General features: G+C 37.7%; 1 protein-coding gene across 2 annotated transcripts in view; it reads right to left on the bottom strand.

Moving 5' to 3' along the window:
* The window catches only part of NR1H4 (nuclear receptor subfamily 1 group H member 4), a 52,533-nt gene that overhangs the window by 18,140 nt on the left and 15,097 nt on the right, over positions 1 to 19,296 (bottom strand). For both annotated transcript variants that reach the window (XM_049626153.1, XM_049626154.1), the window contains exons 2-3: positions 16,903 to 17,034; positions 315 to 680 (exon numbers count right to left, since the gene is read on the bottom strand). In XM_049626153.1, coding sequence (XP_049482110.1) covers positions 315 to 680; positions 16,903 to 16,981 — 445 coding nt within the window. In that variant the 5' untranslated portion in view covers positions 16,982 to 17,034. The remainder of the gene's footprint in view (positions 1 to 314; positions 681 to 16,902; positions 17,035 to 19,296) is intronic.

The following is a 19,296-nucleotide window of genomic DNA, read 5'->3' as shown; positions in this document are numbered from 1 at the left end:
CTGTCTCTCTCTTTTTCTCTCAAAAATAAACAGTAAAAAAATTAAAATAAAAAATAACAACCTCCCACCCCTATAAAACCCACAATCCATAAATTCTTTTTAACCATGTGTAAGGTTATAAATAGGAAATAGTTTGTTTATATATAAGCTAAATGCTCTAAAAAGGCTTTTCCTAGAAATCTGTAACAGGTAGGAGCAGAGGAGGAGAAAATGGGAACTTATCTGGAAAAAGGGAAGAATCCAGTCTGAGATATCTCAACAACCAACACAGTAAAACTTGAACAAGGAGAAAATGACCAACCAAAGAAGCTTACCTTTGCACCCCTCACAGGTCAGCGCATTATAATGGTATCCAGATGCTCTGTCTCCACAAACAACACATAATTCATCCCCTTTTATTCTCCCCGTTGTTGTACCCATTCGAGCCTTTTTTGTTACAGGAATCTCTGCTACCTCAATCTCTCCCTGGTAAAGAGTCTCAGCTGGCATTCGCCTGAGTTCATATATTCCAGGAGAATACCACTCTTCAGGCTGCTGGGGGTAGAAACCCAGGTTGGAATAATAGGACGATGAGGAAATCTGTGGTTGAACTTGGGGAAATGGAACATTGTTGTATTGTGAGTATGGTTCCACTTCTAGATTCTGTCCCAAAGGACCTGCTGCTTGTTCTGTTAGTACACCTGAACAAGAGTAACAAAACTGGAATTAAGAAGAGACAAAAATTTAACTATATAAATATTAACAACTTTTTTTACAGCCAAAAAACACCGTAAAAAGGATTTAATGACAAATTACAAGCTCAGAACAATATCCACAACATAAAAGACAGACAGAAGACTCATATCATTAATATGTAAAGAGCACTTGAAACCAATAAGAAAAATTCAACAGCCTCATGGAAAAAAAGGGTAGAGGATATGAATGGACTGTCTGTTTTTAGAAATACAAAGTGTTTTTATAAGCATACAAAAATGCATTCACCCTTACCAATAATTAAATTTAAATTTAAATTTAAATAATTCTCAGATAATTTCAGATGTGTGATGCTTTAAACCATGATAGTAAACAGTTTTCTCTTCCTCCCTTTGGACTTCCCTTGGTTAGTCCAATATATAAACTGCAATATAAAATATGATCATGTTCATCCTCAAATGAGTAAAGGTTAAAAATGCTCGACAGAACACACTCTTAGAAAAGCAAACATTCTTGGAGGGTAATTTTTCAATATCTTTCAGCATCTAAAACTCTAATACTCTTTTAACCCAGCAATTAGACTGCAAGGAGTTTTTTATTTTATTATTTCATTTCATTCATTTCATTTCATTTCATTGAGGGAGACAGCATGCAAGTGGGGGAGAGGACCAGAGAGAGAGAGAGAATCTTAAGCAGGGGCTTAAGATGCGGGGCTTGATCCCACAACCCTGGGATTATGACCTAAGCTGAAATCAAGAGTCAGATGCTCAGCTGACTGAACCACCCAGGCACCCCAAGGAAATTTATTTTAGAGATAGGTTTGCATCTGTGTGAAATGTTTCTGTAAAGATGTCCATTTGCAGGAACATCTGTAAGAACTATAATCAGAAACAATTTAAATAGCCACCAATAGGAGTCTGGTTTAATGAATTACACGATGTGATGCACTGAAATACTATGTAAATATGAAACAATGATTTAGATCTATATGTATTGATAAAGAAAGGTTTCTGTGATGTGCTACTATTTGAAAAAATTAAGCTACAGAATAATGCATAGATTTATGTGAGTATTGAAAAAATAATGTGTGTGGTGTATGTGTGTGTGTACAAGGCAGATTTCTGTATGATACAAAAGAAACTGGATGATGGGGACTGGAAAGTGAGATTGTTGACTTGTTCTTTGGGATAGGAGGTTGCATAGTATTTACACTGTACTTTTGCCAAGTATATTTGTATTTTAATCATTATTTTAAAAAAAGGAGGGGCTTTAAAAAAAAAAAGAAAAGAAAACAATGCAGTGCCTGGAATTGACTATGGTTCAAATACCAGTCCTGTTACTTATTTTCTGTGTGCATGTTGGCAATTTATTTAATGTCTTTAAGGATCAAATTTCTCTTCATAAAATAGGGAATAATACCTATCTCATTAGTTTGATGTAAGAATTAAACAAGATAATGCAGGCCAAGCACTTTGCTAAATGTTGGGCACACAAGGAGTGCCTGATAAGTTATAGTTGCCATTAAATTATTATTAATAATAATCATTATTCCTACCACCATTATTACAAAATGAGACTTTTATCTATAAAACCTCTAGGTATTAGAAAACTATCAGGTTGTGAAACTGCTTCTATTTCCTAGAAGCATAAACTATGACTCTTTAGAAAATAAAAACATTTAAACTATGCAAAGCACTAAAAAATTTAATAAACACAAATAAGATATGAGAGTGTACAAATGTGTCTGATTCTTCAAAGCATAGTCAGGCAATCCTAGACTGAAATTCCAACTCCATCTCCTATGAAGAGCGGGACTCTCAGGCACTGATGAACCCCAGTTTTGATAGCAGCAAGCCTGAGATGAAAATATCTCTATCAAGGGTTTTGCTGAGGAATGAATGACATAATACAGATTCACAGTTCTTCACCGGAAACTCTTGCTGTCATATGTGTTTTGGAATTTAGAATTGTTTGTGTTTTGGAACAGAATATAGTGCTATTTTTCCCAGCGTGGTCTGGGACAGAACTCAGAATCAAACACAACACTCTTTTCCAGAGTGAAATGTACACATATTCTTACTAAGGAATAAAAAAATGCCATAAATATCCTCACATCTGTTCAGGTCAGGTTTTGCCACCACAGAAGTTTGTGTCAAACTTTGGATAAAACATTTGGTTTTTAGAGCATTTGGAATTTAAAATTGTCGGTTAGGGACTGTGGATCTATGTATCTATACATATGGAATATTTTGTGTGGTGCTCAAAAAATGATTGTAGATGTGTTGTTATTACTGCTACAACTACTACTGTCAGAAAACTCTTAGAGCTTCCCTCCTAATGCCAGGCACTTGGGTATTTTCATCTCTCTCTCACAAAATCTTAGGAGGTGAGTAACATCATTATCCTTATTTACAAAGGAGAAGCCTGGGGCACAAAGAAGTTAGGCAACTTTACTCCTACCTACCCGAATAGCTAAGATTTGAACTTTGGTAGTCTGACTTCAAAGCATCACTTGTCTCGGATAATTTCAGATGTGTGGTGCTTTAAAGCATGATAGTAAACAGTTTTCTCTTCCTCCCTTTGGACTTCCCTTGGTTAGTCCCTTCAATGCCTCTGCTTGCAAGTAAGCTGCAACCAGGTGTGCAAGGCTCTGCATGATCCTACCTTTTATTTTCCAGCCATTTCTCATGTTTTGACTTCTCTATTCCTTGAATGTATTGCTGCTTCCAGACTCAGGACCTCCCTTCTCCTCACCCCTACCCTTTCCCCCCGCCCCCCGCCCCCACACGACTCTTTCCTGAGCCTGGAAACTTCTGCAACACAGCCATCCGCTCACAGAGCTTCATCTCACTATTCTCCACTTATCTCTAAATTTATTTTTCAGTATAAGCTTCTCTTGGGAAGTCTTCCCTGGCATTCTGCTCCTGGGCATCCTGAATCTAGTTACATGGTACTTACCTATCCTCTCTGGGCTGCCCTTTGCTCATCTGTAAAGAAAAGACTTCATGTTGGATGACCTTATAGTTCTTTATATCTAAAATCTCCATAAGTATATGACTAATAGCCTATAGGCATAAGAATTCAGGGATCTTCTACAATGGCAGTGGGGAATATATGCATAACAAAAGTTTGTTAAAAAGAATGCTTTCTGCATTGACTCAGAAAAAGATTGCTGAAGCACAAAGTATACACTATCTGGGCAAAAATTAACTTCCTGTCTTTTATGCCTGACTTCTCCATATAAAACTAGCATTGAATCAGTATATCTGACAGACAAAAAGTTTCGGCAGTGGTGCTTTGTCTTATTACCACAAAATGGAAGAGTATGAAAATATGATATTATCACAGCAAAAAGAAAAGATAAAATATAAGCAAAATCCTGATCTATTTCATAACCAAATATGACTAAAATTTGTAGAATGAATAGGTTTGAAAAGAACTGAGAAGCATTAAAAGCATTAGTTTCACTTACACTTATTCCTAGATTTTGTCCTCCAACTGATCTTACCCCAAGTCAATTACCTGTCCCCAGACCCAGCCCCTCTCTTTCTGTAGGTCCAGCAAGGTTGAGCAATTTGCCTGAGGTCAAACAACCAATTAATGATAGAATCTAGATTTTACAAAATCCAAGGAAATGTGTAGTTTTTTTTCTCCTCACGTGACAATTGCAAGATCTCTGAGCACTGTTTCAATAAAACTAATATTCTTGTAATCAATAGACACAATATACTCCCAAGTAAAGTCAGAACATGGAATCAGTGTCAAATGTCTTTGGAATCATTTCAAGTAAAATGGAAAGTTTTCACAAAGACATTGATAATATTACATGAAAACAATGAAATGTAAGAATATGAGAACAGCACATCATATTATTAAATAATGTTTCTATTCTCAAAGCACATCCACTTCTAGTATTTCAGTGTCCCCACCAAATCTTGACAGAGGAGAAACAATCAGTATGCAGGCAACTTATAGTAAAAAACCCAGCGTGATCAACATAACCCAAAATAGTGAGATTAGAACAGCTTCCATCATGAACTCACTGACAGGCTTCAAACAACTGCCTAACATTTTTCTTTTTCATTTTTTTCTGGGACTATTAACACCCAACCTTGCTATCTCATGGGTAATTCTGAATATAAAATAAAGTACTTGAGAAAATGTTTTGATATGTTGAATGCCATAAAAAGACATGTTTGCTTCTAAAAGAACCTAGCAAAATCCTGATTTTAATGATAGTTGACTGACAGTTAATTAGTAATTATTAACACTTAGTCTGTTTTAATAACATAAGTTATAGGATACTTCTTTCATTTATAAATATATACTGAACACTTGTTATTTGACAGGAACTGTGCTAGACTCTGAGGATACAACAGTGAACAAGATAGAGATAATACAGACACAAAGGCCCATCCCTTCTCTGTGCATGTGTTTGTGTGTGGAGAGATGTCAAGGGACAAAAACAAGTAAATGAATACCAGAACTTTGTGATAGGACTTTTCACATCAGATGTGGAAGGGGCAGAGAGGTAAGTCAACTTTAAAATATGCTTTCTAAAAAGGTGCATTTATTTCTACTTTAATACAATTTAAAGGGAATATATATATGTATGTGTGTGTGTATTATACATACATACATACATATATATGTATTTGTATGTACATATATATGCGTATATATATGTACATATGTATGTATATAACACATATATTTGGATTTATCAGTGCTTTTCTGGAATCAGTCTAACAAGGAGAGGGACAATTTGGATTCCTTTATGACAGGGAATGTTCCCTGAGAGTTTAGAAAGAGCTTTTAAATGACAACACATGAATAGACATCAGGGGAGTCTGAGATCCCCTGCAAAAGGAAAGCAAAACTCTTTTGGGTAGAGTCTTTAGCATTTAATAGTTTTTCTAAGAGTAGAATCTGACCGAATTTTGTGAGATGATGGAAATGTTTTATACCTACCAATATGGTAGCCACTAACCATATGAGAATGTGGCTAGTGATATTGAGAAACTGAGTTTGAAGTTGTATTTAATTTTAAATAATTGAAATTTAAAAATTTGTGGCCACATGTGCCTAGTGCCTACCATATTAGACCATACCTCTCCAAGGAGTGTGTGATTGAATCCTTGGGTACCCAAATGGGAGAATCAGGTTCATGTAATAATGATGGCACTTTGCCATGATCTCAGTTTGTTTCTGAAGAGCCTGGAAAGCGTTCACATTATATCCATTATTTTACTCCTGGCACTATTTTACTCTTGACCATAGTAAACATTTCATGACTGCTTGTTAAAATGTTTCATGCATGGAAAAATTGCCTTCTATGCCTTCCTTTATTTCCTAATCCAATGTTTCTTAACTTAGATGATATGGCTTCATTTGTAAGCTGTCTGCCATTCCTGGCCTTTGTGATGTTGGTGCCTTTCCCTGGCTTGCCAGCTGACCACCTCCTCTGTGAGGCCTGTCCTAGCTCCCCTCGATTAATCTCCCCTAGAATTAATCTCACCTACTGTCTGTACACACTTCTATTGCAGCGCTTAGAAGCATGGACTATTGTTTGACTTGTTTACAGGCTTATCTTCCACGCTAAACTTGAAGTTTAGTGACATACAGGTTTACCAGGGCCCTTCTGCATGCACAAATCTGGATTCAATTCACCTGCAATTTGCTAGATGTATGAATTTGGGAAAGACATTGAACTTTTTTAAGCTTCTCTTCCTTCCTTTATAATGTGGAATAAACAACCTGGGTGAGAGGTTGTAGTACAGGTAAGCTAAGGCAAAGAACATAAACTGCATAGTGCTGGATATAGCATAAACATTCAATACATTTTTTAAAATTTTTTAATGTTTTATTCATTTTCTGAGAAAGAGAGAGAGAGACAGAGAGAGCGAGCGAGCAGGGGAGGGGCAGAGAGAGACAGAGGGAGACACAGAATCCAAAGCAGGCTCCACGGCCCGGAGCCTGATGTGGGGCTCAAACTCATGAACCATGAGATCATGACCTGAGCTATAGTCAGACATTTAACTGACTGAGCAACCCAGGCACCCTTCAATACATTTTTTATTGTGTGGTTAGCCAGTGAACTCTTTGGGGAATATATTAGGTTATATTCCTCTCCTCTTTTTTTTTTTTTTTTCCATTCCTGGCACCTTACACACAGCCTGACACAGTACGCCTAATAAATGTCTCTTAAATGGAAATAGTGGAAAATTTGCTTCTCCTGCCTTTCAACTAACTTCCTAAGTACAATGCCAGTCACTTTTGAACATCATATTTAAATAAAATGTTATGCTGCCATGTCTACAATCAGAAATAGGCTCAAAATTATAATTATTGTAAAAATGATTAGAGTTTCTCTTTTAACTGAAAATTTAAAAGGTAAGAGTCTGTTTTGAGAAGAATATTAAAATAGACAATATTACATTATACAGTCTATGTTTTAATTATAATCTGTGCTTTGCTTCAGAGAAAACAAACAGCCTAGGCCTAAAGCTGAACTCTTTACTCATCTAATTTTCCACAGACTTGGGAGAAATCAGCTGTGAAACTAGTTCAGTACATCGATGTTTCTCAATCTCTTTTTATTTTTCTCACCACAACAATAGTTTGAAATACATCTTATATCATGACCCCTGTATACACATAAACATATGTAGAACTAATTGAAACAAAATTTCTATGAAATAACACTTACCCCTACTTCTTGAAGTACACTCTGACATTTCTATTCTATTCTACTCCTATTCTATTCTAGTCTAGTCTAGTCTAATTTTTAATACTGGTTATAAGCCCCAAATAGACTTCATGATCCACTGGGGTCTAAGACATGCCATTTTTAAAACACTGCATTAAATAATGCACTTCAAAGTGTTTTTTCAAGTGTCTACAGGCATTATTGTTAGAACTGTCTAGTGTTTAACTTGAAAAAATCTTGCTCATTTTACGTAATATTCAATGAAGAATCTTAGGAAAAAATACTTAGATTTTATCTCAATGAGATATTCACCTGCCTCGAATCCTAAAAAATCACCCCACCCCAACTTCTCACCCAGTCTTCTGGCTCTGACTGAGACATCTTTGACATAGATCTGTTGCTAAAATCTCAAACAAAAGCCCCCACACTTGCTCAGCCCAGTTGTGTAAATTTGACCAAGAGCAATTGTGAACAGTATCCTACCTTTATCAGGCTTCATGCTCATCATTTCCATGACAAATCTTGATGATGTGTGGCTATGGCGAGGACTACTTTGAATTGGATATTCTAACCCCTGAAACTGCATTACCATTCTTAGCTTATTCACAGCAACTGAAAATGAGACCAGGTAAGGAGTGACAGAGGCCAGAGGTTGTATGGTTTACTGATTAACTTCATTACAGAGCAGAATATTTGTAAATGTTTATGAGAAAAGTCCTCGATGCCAAGTTGCCTAGTAAACTGGAAACCAGTCTCTTAGCTTAATTTTGGGGAGTACTTTCCAGTTTCAGAACTTAATATGTAAAATAGATTTCTGGTCAGTGGCCCTAAAAGTGGATTTGGGATCAACTGACATGCTCTAGGTCTTGACATTTGTTCCTATCAAAAGACTACAGAATAATTTAATTTTATGATGTCAGGAAACAATAAAGCATAATGCTTAACAGTATAAGGCCAATTGATCTGGGTTTATATCCAGTGTTATTGGTGGAATTGTGTCCCACCCCTCCCCCCACCAAATTGGTATGTTGAAGTCCTAACCTCATCATGTGACATTATTTGGAGAGAGGGTTTTTATAGAGGCAATCAAGTTAAAATGCAATCATGAAGGTGATCCCTTATCCCATATAACTGGTGTCCTTATATAAATGGGAAATTTAGACACAGAGACAGTATGAAGAGACACAGGGATCTACAAGCCAAGGAGAGAAACCAGGAACATACCCTTCCCTCAGCCTCCAGAAAGAATCAACCCTGCCAACACCTTGATTTTGGACTTTTAGCTTCAGGAATAGTGAAACAATCCATTTCTGTTGTTTAATCCACCCAGTCTGGGACTTCATTAAAGCATCCTTAGCAAACTAATACATCCAGACTCCCTTGGTACTCACTAGCTCCGTGGACCATGGACCAATTCCTGAACCATTTTCTGCCTCCATTTCCTCATCTATAAAGTGGGACTTATAACCATAAAATCTCATAGAGTTAGTATGAGGATTAAAGAAGATAATATTGATGAAATGCTTAGCACAGTGGGTGGATACATTACATTGATGTTATGATTCTTCATCTTTGGACTCAGGTTGTAGGGTGGCTTGCTTACTGAGTAGAAATAGTTTCTACAGCACAACTGGTGGATATCAAGCTTGTGACTGTTGCTTATTTTTTGGAAGAGAGGGCTCTAGAATAGGAATTGGTAGGACTAGGGTTAAGCTCACATTTAATGCAATCAGACACCCTGTATAACCTTAGGCCAGTCTCTCAGCTTCTCTGGGCCTCATTTGTCTACATCAACAGATGGTAAAACATAGATAATAATTCCTGCCCTACTTCCCTCATAGACTTGTTGTGAAGATAAAAACGCAATAAATATGAAAGCTGTTTCAAAGGCAATAGTGATCTGTACAAATGCAGTCATCATTGCCAAGACATTTCAACAGCTTTCACGTGTTTACAAAGTGGTTCCACATGCATTACCTCATTTGATCCTTCTCACATCCTCTGAGGAAGGTATTATATCTGAGGCCCACTATCTTCTACCCTATTTTACAGACTCTACAAGGCAGTGACATTGAGTGATTTATCTAAAGTCATGCAGTTAGTGAGGGATGAAGTTAGGACTTTACCCCAGGTCTTCTGACTCAAAACCCCGTGGTTGAAAAACTGAGGCACACTTGCCCTAGTTGCCAAGAAAAGGGAAAAGAGTGATAATGCATGGGTATGTTTCAGTTCAGCTTGCCAAATCACTTACCATTTGCAAAGCTATTCTCACTCCTCAGTCTACTTCTGATTTCATTCTCCTCTCCTCACAACCCCAGAACTATCCTTGCCTTGAGAGGATCCTGGGTGGAAGAGCTACCCAAAGGATTTAACCAGGACAAATTATCTCTGACTTTTCAATTTTAATAATTCTCTACTGACTTTTTAACTGGTCAAACAAATGGGCTTCTTGCCCTCAGAAACTGCTATACTAACAAGGAAATGAGTAGGACAATTTAGCTGATCGGGGAAACAGTTGTTGCTGAGTGACATTCACACACAATATTCTCATAATAAGGCTGGTTGGATCCCTTTGCTTCTTTCTCAGTGATGACCAACTGCCTCATGTTATTTTTTTTCTAAAAACACATTATTCCCCTGCTGTTCTGTGCACTGAAATAGTAACCACTAGTCATATATGGCTACTTAAATTAAAATTAATTAAATTAAATTAGAATCAATTCCTCAGTTACGCTCGTCTTATTTTAAGTGTTAATATGTGGACAGTAGCAACCGCATTGGACAACGTAGATCTAGAACATTTCACCATCACAGAAAGTTCTATTGGTCCTATTGCATAAGGTACTTGGGAACAATGTGAATGATACATCCTTCCTGGTAAGTCGGAGAATGAGCTACGAAGCCTTGAAATTAGGTAGTCCCAGGTTTTCTGAGAACTATCCTTTAGAGGAGACTTGACCAATAGACTCTGAGTGATGTAATCTCATTGGAAAGACCTCCCCTGAGAAGGCGAATGTGAGTGTTCTCTTAGCCTGGATCCTTAACCATCCAATTCTAATTCCTTGTCTTGATTATATTTTGGTTTCCACTTAACTACCTATGGAACTTTAAGCAGATTATTGAACTTTTTAAATCTCCATTTTCTCACCAGTAAAGGAGAATAGTAATGGTATACACCTCATAGGAATGTTGTAAGAATTAATATTAATGGTGGGGCACCTGGGTGGTTCAGTCGGATAAACGTCCAACTTGGGCTCAGTTCATGATCTCATGGTTCATGGATTGGAGCCCCGCATCGGGCTCTGTGCTGACAGCTCAGAGCCTGGAGCCTGTTTCGGATTCTGTGTCTCCCTCTCTCTCTGCCTCTGCCATACTCGTGCTGTCTCTCTCTCTCTTTCTCTCAAAAATAAATAAAACATTTTTTAAAATTTTAATAAAAAAATAAAAGAATTAATACTAATGGCAAATAGTTACAGAGTACTTGTGATGTGCCAGGCATTCTTCTGAGAACTTGATTAAATAAAGCAAGTCACTTGCATAAAGTTAAAGGACCACATACCAGTAAATGACAGAGATGGACTTGAATGCAGGAAGCTTGCTAACTAATATAGAATAAGTATGATATCTGACATATAGAAAGCACTCAAGAAATAGTAGCTGTTACCATTAGCACAATTCTTTTTATCCCTGTAAGTGTAAAATTTTCAGTCTGATTTTATATTCAACCTTTCTCAGCTTGGTTATTCTGATTGCCCTTGAGATTTGTTTCTTAGCCTACAAGGTTGAGCGCAAGGCCCTGGATGGCAATGGAGTCACCCACCAGTTAGCCACTTTGTAATTCTTCATCCCACTGCATGCCTTCTCCAAACTATTCAGCCCTATCAGAAGAAGCACTGTTTTGTCTACTCTATTTTGTAATAAGGAAAGTCCCTGTCAATACTTCTTTACCATCTTCCATTTCTAAACTCCACCAACAAGGGTTACCAGATCTGAGATTCCTGGGAGTGCAAAATCCAAAGCCATAGTGAATTAGTAAAAACTTAGATATTGCATAAATCTGCAGAAAAGATATGGGTAAGAAACAGTAGTGACACAATATTTACATTACACTAAAACAAAGCTCCCGATTTGTCTGAGCCAATGGTATCTTTTCATCTTCTGTAAACTTTCAGCTTCAATTTACCCATCACATCAGAACTACATTCACTTTAGTTGAACTCAGTGAGATTAAAAAAAAAAAAACAAACCTGAAGTGAAATGTCAGAAATATTCCACAAAACTGCATCTTAAGACCTTTAATTGTATTTTAAAACATCTGACTGACTCTGTAACACCTGAAAGATTCTTTTAATTTAAGCAAAAGACATAAGCAAGAATAAGATTCTAAAATGAATATCTTTTAATAAAAATAGAACTACCCAGGAGCACCTGGGTGGCTCAGTCAGTTAAGCATCTGACTTCGGCTTAGGACATGACCTCTCAGTTCATGAGTTCAAGCCCTGTGTCTAGCTCTATGCTGCCAGCTCAGAGCCTGGAGCCTGCTTTGGATTCTGTGTCTCCCTCTCTCTCTCTGTACCTCCCCTGCACACACTCTGTATCTCTCTTTCTCTCAAAAGTAAGTAATCATTAAAAAAAATTTTTTTAATAAAAAAATAAAACTACCCAGAGAAAATGGACATAAACAGCTGAGGGAAGCACAAAGTAATGACAAATAGCTAAAGGAAAGGAATTATTTGGGATATGCCTCCTGCCACTTGCTGATCCTCATTCAAAATAGGGCTTTGGAAAGACTATTAGATACAAATATAAAAATTAACATAAAAACACAGATTCCATAGCTATTGTTAGCAAAGCCATAATACCAAGATGAGACAGAACAAGTGTTTCCTTCCTTAGGGCACCTGGAAATTTATTTCCATGCTGTTGGGTTTTGTTGGCTCCTTGAAGATTCTTTGCATTCAACAATGTTAAGATAAATAGCACTTCCTTCCCTTAATGAGTAGGGTGGTGTTTATCATTTCAACAATTTAAATAGTAACAACTACCTTGAAAACTCTGGATTAATTATGTTGTGTGATGCCTTCAGATTTACAAAAACACTTTCAACACAGCCATTCAATTCTCCCAACAAGCTGTAATGTGTCATTATTATCCCCATTTACAAGGGAGAAAACTAAACTTCAGAGTGTCTCAATTGCCTCTTAGACTTTATTTCTTTAAATTTCATTGCTTATTTCCACTAACAATCAGTGAACTTTTCCCAATATCACTGAGCCAAAAGAACCAGAATTCACTGCACTAAGAACATTAGATATTGGAGCATAAGACAGTACCTTCTCTTGCTTATGCTGTCCTATTGTTAGAATGCTTTTTTATTCATCTGAAATTTTGTGATTTTTTGAGTTCTTAAGGCACAGTTTGGTAAAAGAATACATAGGTTTTATTTAACATACCTGTTCACCATGTCAAACTGTGGGAAGCTGTGGACTTTGTCATGATTACCTTTTATTGTGCACTAATTGCATAAAGATCCTGCCTTCTTCATTCATCAGAGAAGCCTTTCTCAACCCACTAAATTAATCTTTGACCAAGTTTCCTGGCTTATAGGATGTCCCAAAGGAAAGGAGACTTATCTCTTTTAGGTCACCATGTCCTTCCATTCTGAGTCCTATATGTGGATTGAGTTACCAATGAGCTAGATTCCCATCTGGATTTGTCAGGGATGTGTGGTAGCAGAATAAATTAAACGACCTCAGAAAGTGATTCCAGTCTCATCTCTACAATTCCATTCTGTCCCAGCTTCTTTCCTTCTTTTCTGCAAGAACCAGTTTAAGAAAACAGAATCTATAGAGCAAATCTGCCCCATCCCCCTTCCAAATCTTAGCCTTCCTTTGAATATTTAAACTGATTTAGCAGAAAAATCACATTAATACTGTATGGCAGACCCCTCTGGTGGCAGTGTCACATCCTGAAGCCCACCCCTCATTTCAGCTGTAGCCACAGCAAGTGATCACACATGAGCTCAGACTCACCTCATACTTAGTCTGTCATTTAAGGATCATGCTGCATATCTTTTTGCTTTCTGCTCAGAACTTCTCCAACACCATAGGAGGGAGACCACTTGGCCTGATTCCACTGGGAGTAATAAAGGCACAACCCACAAGTGCCAGGGAGTTCATGCCCCCAGGGGTGACCCTGTTAGTAACTGCCCCAGTCCCTGGTTCCTCAGAGGACAATCCTCTGTGCTACTCTCAGGGGAATCAAGATCCCCTTGTCCACAACAGGGACCCTCATAACTCATCTCATGTTGGTTTTCCTCTGTCCCCGTTTCATGACTCCAGTCTTTGATTTCTACAACCCAGGATCACCTCTCACATAAACTGCCTGTGCGCAAGTCCTTGCTTCAGGCTCCTGTCTTCAGGGTAACCATTTATACATGAGGAGATGCGCTCCCATCACCTTACCCAAAGCTTCAGAGAGTAAGGCGTCCATAGCCATCTCTAGAAGAGGCTGAAAGTTCTCACTGCAGAGGTAATTAGTGTCACCGGTGCCCATTAGTGAGTACTTATCAGTATTTGCTATATAATCTTACCAGCACCTTCCCACTGTCTTAACATTGGGATTTCATTATGGCCTTTATAGTAACCTGCAGGAAGGAGGACCATGCCCAAGGCCACCTTAGAAGTCACATCATGTGCCAGATAAGTGCCACTGAGTCCAGGTCACCGCTTTCTAGCACAACTATAGCAACTTGTGGATTCAGATGTTAAAACTAGACAGTGGTTCTAGAATTCCCCATCTAATCATCTCCTTTTACTCATGTTGGTTAATGGGGATGCAGGGTCCAAAACCAGTTGTCTAGACTCTTTCAATGACCCTAAATAAAAATGAAAAGACAAGGCCTTAAAGTCCATTGCAGACGTTGGGCTTTTGCATTTACTATTTCCTCTGCCTAGAATGTTCTCCTTGGCTTCTTGTCTTTCAGTCTCAGCTCAATTGTCAACTCCTCAGAAGCTTCCCTTGGCCACACCAGTTAGAGCAGTCCCATCCTTCCAGTTACTGTGATATCACCCTGTTTTATTGTTTTCATAGCACTTACCACTACCTCATGTTATTTTGTTTATTTATTTATTTGTATGCTTATTGTGAGTCTACCCTCCACTAGGATCTTGCCTGTCTTTTTCCCTGCTTTATTCCAATGCCTGGTATATAGTTGGTACTCAATATTTGTGTGGAAGAAATGATAGCTATCCATATGCTATACAATTAACCTCACTTTCCTTTGTTGTAACAACATGATAGCTGGTTTTCATTACACAGACCATTGGAAAAGAGTTTCACTCTTCAGCTAGTTGAGTCCATGGGTTAATACTTCCGAGTCTCTAGCATATCTCAAAATCCAGGAGTGGTGAGTTAGGCACTGTGGGTTACTCATCCATGGGCCATAGTCTTTTCCCTGGTGCTCTGAATCCTAAGCTCAGGATGGGAAGCCCAAAGAATCCAACAGGCTCATCAGGAGACAAAAGAAGACGGGAGGAGGAATAAGGAAATTAAAATGAAAGTCTCCAGCCACCGCTTTGGTGTACCTTTAGCTCAGATATGTTGTGTGGAGTGAGACTGAGCTCCCAGGAGGAAAGAGATGTGATAAAAATGCTTAGGGCCAGCTCTAGAACTTAATGGAGAAAAGGAAAGCATGTCCCAATGGCCACACTGGATATTAATTTACCAGGAGAGAAGACCAGATGAAGATTTGAGGAAACTGCTCCAGTCAGGAATAACAGCTGTGCTGGTGGCTTATGTGTCTTATACTATGTATTCTCAGAAATCTTAAATGACTGTGTTAGGAAACAAATTAAGAATGTGGTCTAGCAAAGGAGAGCTGGAGGAAAAGCAACACTGAAAGCATGAGTTACAGTGCTTCCTCAAGCAGTCATTTCCAGATGCTTCTAACGTGACAGCACCTTCACAAATTTTTCTCTATCTGCTCACATCTTTTTCACCTCATGGCTGATGAGGTGAGCCTTCAATCTAATAATGTGCTTTCTCAGAGATCCTACCATGCAATCATAAAATTTCAGTGAAGTGAAAAAATAATCTTAAGTGGAATTTTCCTTAGTCTATGATATACATGTACAGTTTTAACTATCCTGTGAGTTCTGATTAGTAAGACAAAAATTATAAAGATGTCTATGCAGGTTGTTTTCAGGACTCATAAAAGGGTAGAACAGAAGTAAATGGTCATGTAAATGGACATGGAAGTAGGCACCGTTGTCTTTGAATGCATCCATAGGATGAAGAAACGCCAAATGGAAGCAATAAGATACAGCACTTATGTCCCAGAACTGGCATTTCATAAATAATTACTGCTGCCTTTGGTCTCTCTGAGAGTTACTGATAAATATCTCTTTTTCTCCCTAAACCTCTTTTCTCCTTCCCTTTTATTATTTATTAGTTGGTTCTTATTTAGCAAGTGCATACTAGGATTAGTAAAATATGGTCACTGCCCTTAAATGCTCTTATACTGTATGGTACAGGTAGATATGTAAACAGGTAATACAAATAATGACCTCTCCTTGGAAATGACCTGCTAAACCATTACACACTAAGATGCTAATGACTACTGGGTAATAGCATAAGCTATTAATTAATATTGTTCAAGGTTGTCTGCAAACAAATAGGCAAGGATGTCATGCCTTCAAATATTGCATTTTGTGGAATTATAAATGTTTGCATTTTCACTATCAGAGTCCATTGTCCATACTTTAATGTAGAGTAAAAAACTGGGAGCATCCAAGCCTCCCAGAAGGGCTATTATACAGAAGGGAATTATTTTAAGAGTGGCAGAAAGCTTCCCTGCCCCATCTAAAATATTGCTGCTGTTGAGTCTTTGCTGATGTTCTCAACTGAAACTATAATGAGAAGTTTTTTCATAAATGCATAAAGTGAAGCAATATATCATTTTATGGTATCATCTAGTTACAGATCTACTGAAAACAACTTAGTACAGATTGTCCTCAATCCAATTTAAATGACTAAACATGACACTGTGCCATATATCCCCCAGCATGGGAAGAAGAGTAGAAAGGAAACTTATTGCAGAACTATAACCTAAGCAACCCCAACCTTTTATTGGTATAATATTAAACCATAAGAAGCATGATTTCATACTCTAGTACATGCTATAATAATATCAGAATTAGCCTGGAACAGGAATCTGTTTCTACTCCCAGCTCTGTTAATTATCTAGCCTCATGGCCTTGAACAAGTCACAAAGCTCTCTTGCCTTGCAGCCCTCGACTATAAAAAAGAAGACCATCAGGCTCAATAAATCCAAGGTGTGATCTGCCTATAACCTGGCATGGTATCTAATGTTTATTGAGTACTTAGATGGAACAAAAACTTTTCTGGGTTCTGTTGGATTCATCATCTAGGCTTTTTTCTCATGTATTTCCCAGTTGCACTTTATTTTCACTTATATTCAAATGAATTTGACAACTTACCAAATAAATTTTCAGAAAGAGAAAATTCATCCGTGACAGGTAAGTGGGAGTGTTCGATGAGATTCATTTTTGATCCCATCCAAAGTTCTATTTAAAATATCCCTTTGTTACAGTAGTCTTCAAAAGAAAACTCTGAAAGACAAATAAGTAGTAGAGTTTGAGGAAGGGTGGGGGCATAGATATTTAGTTAAAAGAGAGAGGGAGAAAGGGAGCAAGCTTATACACAAAATAGCAAATGGATCTGTTTGTAGACATTTTGCCAGAGCCTTTCTGTACATATCTGTTCTCAGTATTTATCATTTTTACCCCTCATTTGAACTTACAAATGACCAGGATATGTGCTTTCAAAAGAGATACTCTGTAATGGATCTGGGAAAACACCATATGTTTTAATTTAAATTTCAGCACTTGAGAAATTTGTACAAGATTTGATGACATTTTGGTTGTGTCTTTATTTCTTTTACAAGTAGAAAAAAACAGAAACAAATAGAAAGGCTTTGATTAAAAATGGGATAAATCAATGACTTAATCTCTTAAACCTTATTCCTAAGTTGAACAGGTATTTCCAGACACAAAAGTGATTTAAGACCATTTCCTTCTGGAATTTTCTTTAGTAGGCACTATAGCAGCAAATCAAAAATTCACAAAATGTTCTCACAGGATCTTAATTTTTGCTTTTTAGAGAAAATTTCAGAGGCTTGCATTTTTCACTCTCAGGGTCTATCATGGTCTTCTATTTACATGGGATAGAAAAAAAAGTTATGATAAAAGGAAAAATAATGGTAAATCTCACCAAAGTGTCTGAAGTTTCATACTGAGTAATGTCCAGAATGAATCCAAGAACCCAAGGGAAGCAATGTCCACTTTTAGTTATATCTTTAGGCCTTCCTTCCTTCCTACCTTCCTTCCTTCCTTCCTTCCACTATGTTTCCTACTTTCCTGAAGAGATAACTTGAAAGGTCAAGTAATGAAAAGTTATACAATCAGAATTTCTTTTCCAAGGCTGTTTTCTAAGGATGATTTTTTTAGACCTTTTTATCATGTCTCTACTAAGAAATCATTTTGTTTACAAATAAATATTTACATTTGCTATTCAGGAAGAGCATATAGAGTTTCTGTTGGACAAATTTATTTCATTATAATGTCCCTACTATTTATGTCTCTATTTCTTTCTCTTTCACTCAGCAGAATGTTCCAGTTCAAGCAGAAGTGAGTTTCAGATACACTAGGCTTCTGGTAAGGTAGTCTACCAGACTATGCTGATGCATTCATTTATTTATTCATGCTTGCAAAAAACATTTACTGAGGATTTATTCTGCATTAAGCTCTGGGCTGGATCTTTGGCGCTAAAATGGTAAAAGAAAAAAAAAGTATCCACGATCTATGACATCAAGCTTAATAAAGAGATTAAAAATAATCACACATCGGGGCACCTACGTGGCTCAGTTGGTTAGGTATCCAACTTTGGCTCAGGTCATGATCTTACAGTTACTGAGTTTGGGCCCCGCATCTGGCTCTGCACTGACAATGTGAAGCTTGCTTGGTATTTTCTGTCTCTGTCTGCCTCTCCTCCACTCTCTCATACATGCTTGCTCTCTCTCTCTCTCAAAATAAATAAATAAACTTAAAAAAATCACACATATACACAGACAATTACAGATTGTCATGAAAGCTGGTGATAAAGCCTAAGATCAGTATGCTCTAATAGAGAGGTTGGGGCATGAAAAGGTGCCAAGATAGGGAAGTAACTGATGAAGAAGTGGTTTCAAGGGCAATTTTTATAGAGGGGTGGCTTCAGAGGCAAGAAAGAGAGAGAACCTCCTGCTACAGGATACAAAGCCCACTGTGGGAATGCAGACAAATCTGGGTCCATCTGGTGAACCAATGGCATGGCCCTACCAGAATCTACTCTCCAGAAAGCTAAGGGACCTGTTGGGGGGAAAAAAAACCCATTCTAAAGTCAGAGGGAGCCAGGAACCTTCATCCTAAAGCAAACCTTAGTCATTTCAGAAATGTGTAATTCTCAATGTAGCACGGTTTGGCCAAACTATACTGGATTCAAAAGGCCTTCCTGCCACCCTAAGGTGAGAGGGAAGGCTATAAATAAAAATGAAATCTAGAAGCATTGAAGTATAAAATAGAGGTAGATCCTTCCAACAGAATGCAACAAGTAGGAGAGACTACTCATTCTCATGCAACTCTGGCACATATCACAGTGGAACTTTGACCCCAAGAGGACCAGGGCCTTTCTGGGGCAATTGTGAAATAGCAGCAGCACCATAGGTATCACCATAACCCATGGAGAAGGAGAGGAACTGTGACTGCTGGTTGGGCACTACTCTTACTCATGGACACAAGAGGTAATGGAAGAGACAGCCAGAACAAACCTGATCA

The sequence above is a fragment of the Panthera uncia genome, chromosome B4 (genome assembly GCF_023721935.1).
Source record: "Panthera uncia isolate 11264 chromosome B4, Puncia_PCG_1.0, whole genome shotgun sequence".
In the NCBI taxonomy this organism is placed as follows: Eukaryota; Metazoa; Chordata; class Mammalia; order Carnivora; family Felidae; genus Panthera; species Panthera uncia.
The sequence above is the reverse complement of the archived record's forward strand: the minus strand, read 5'-3'. Positions and strand labels throughout refer to the sequence as shown.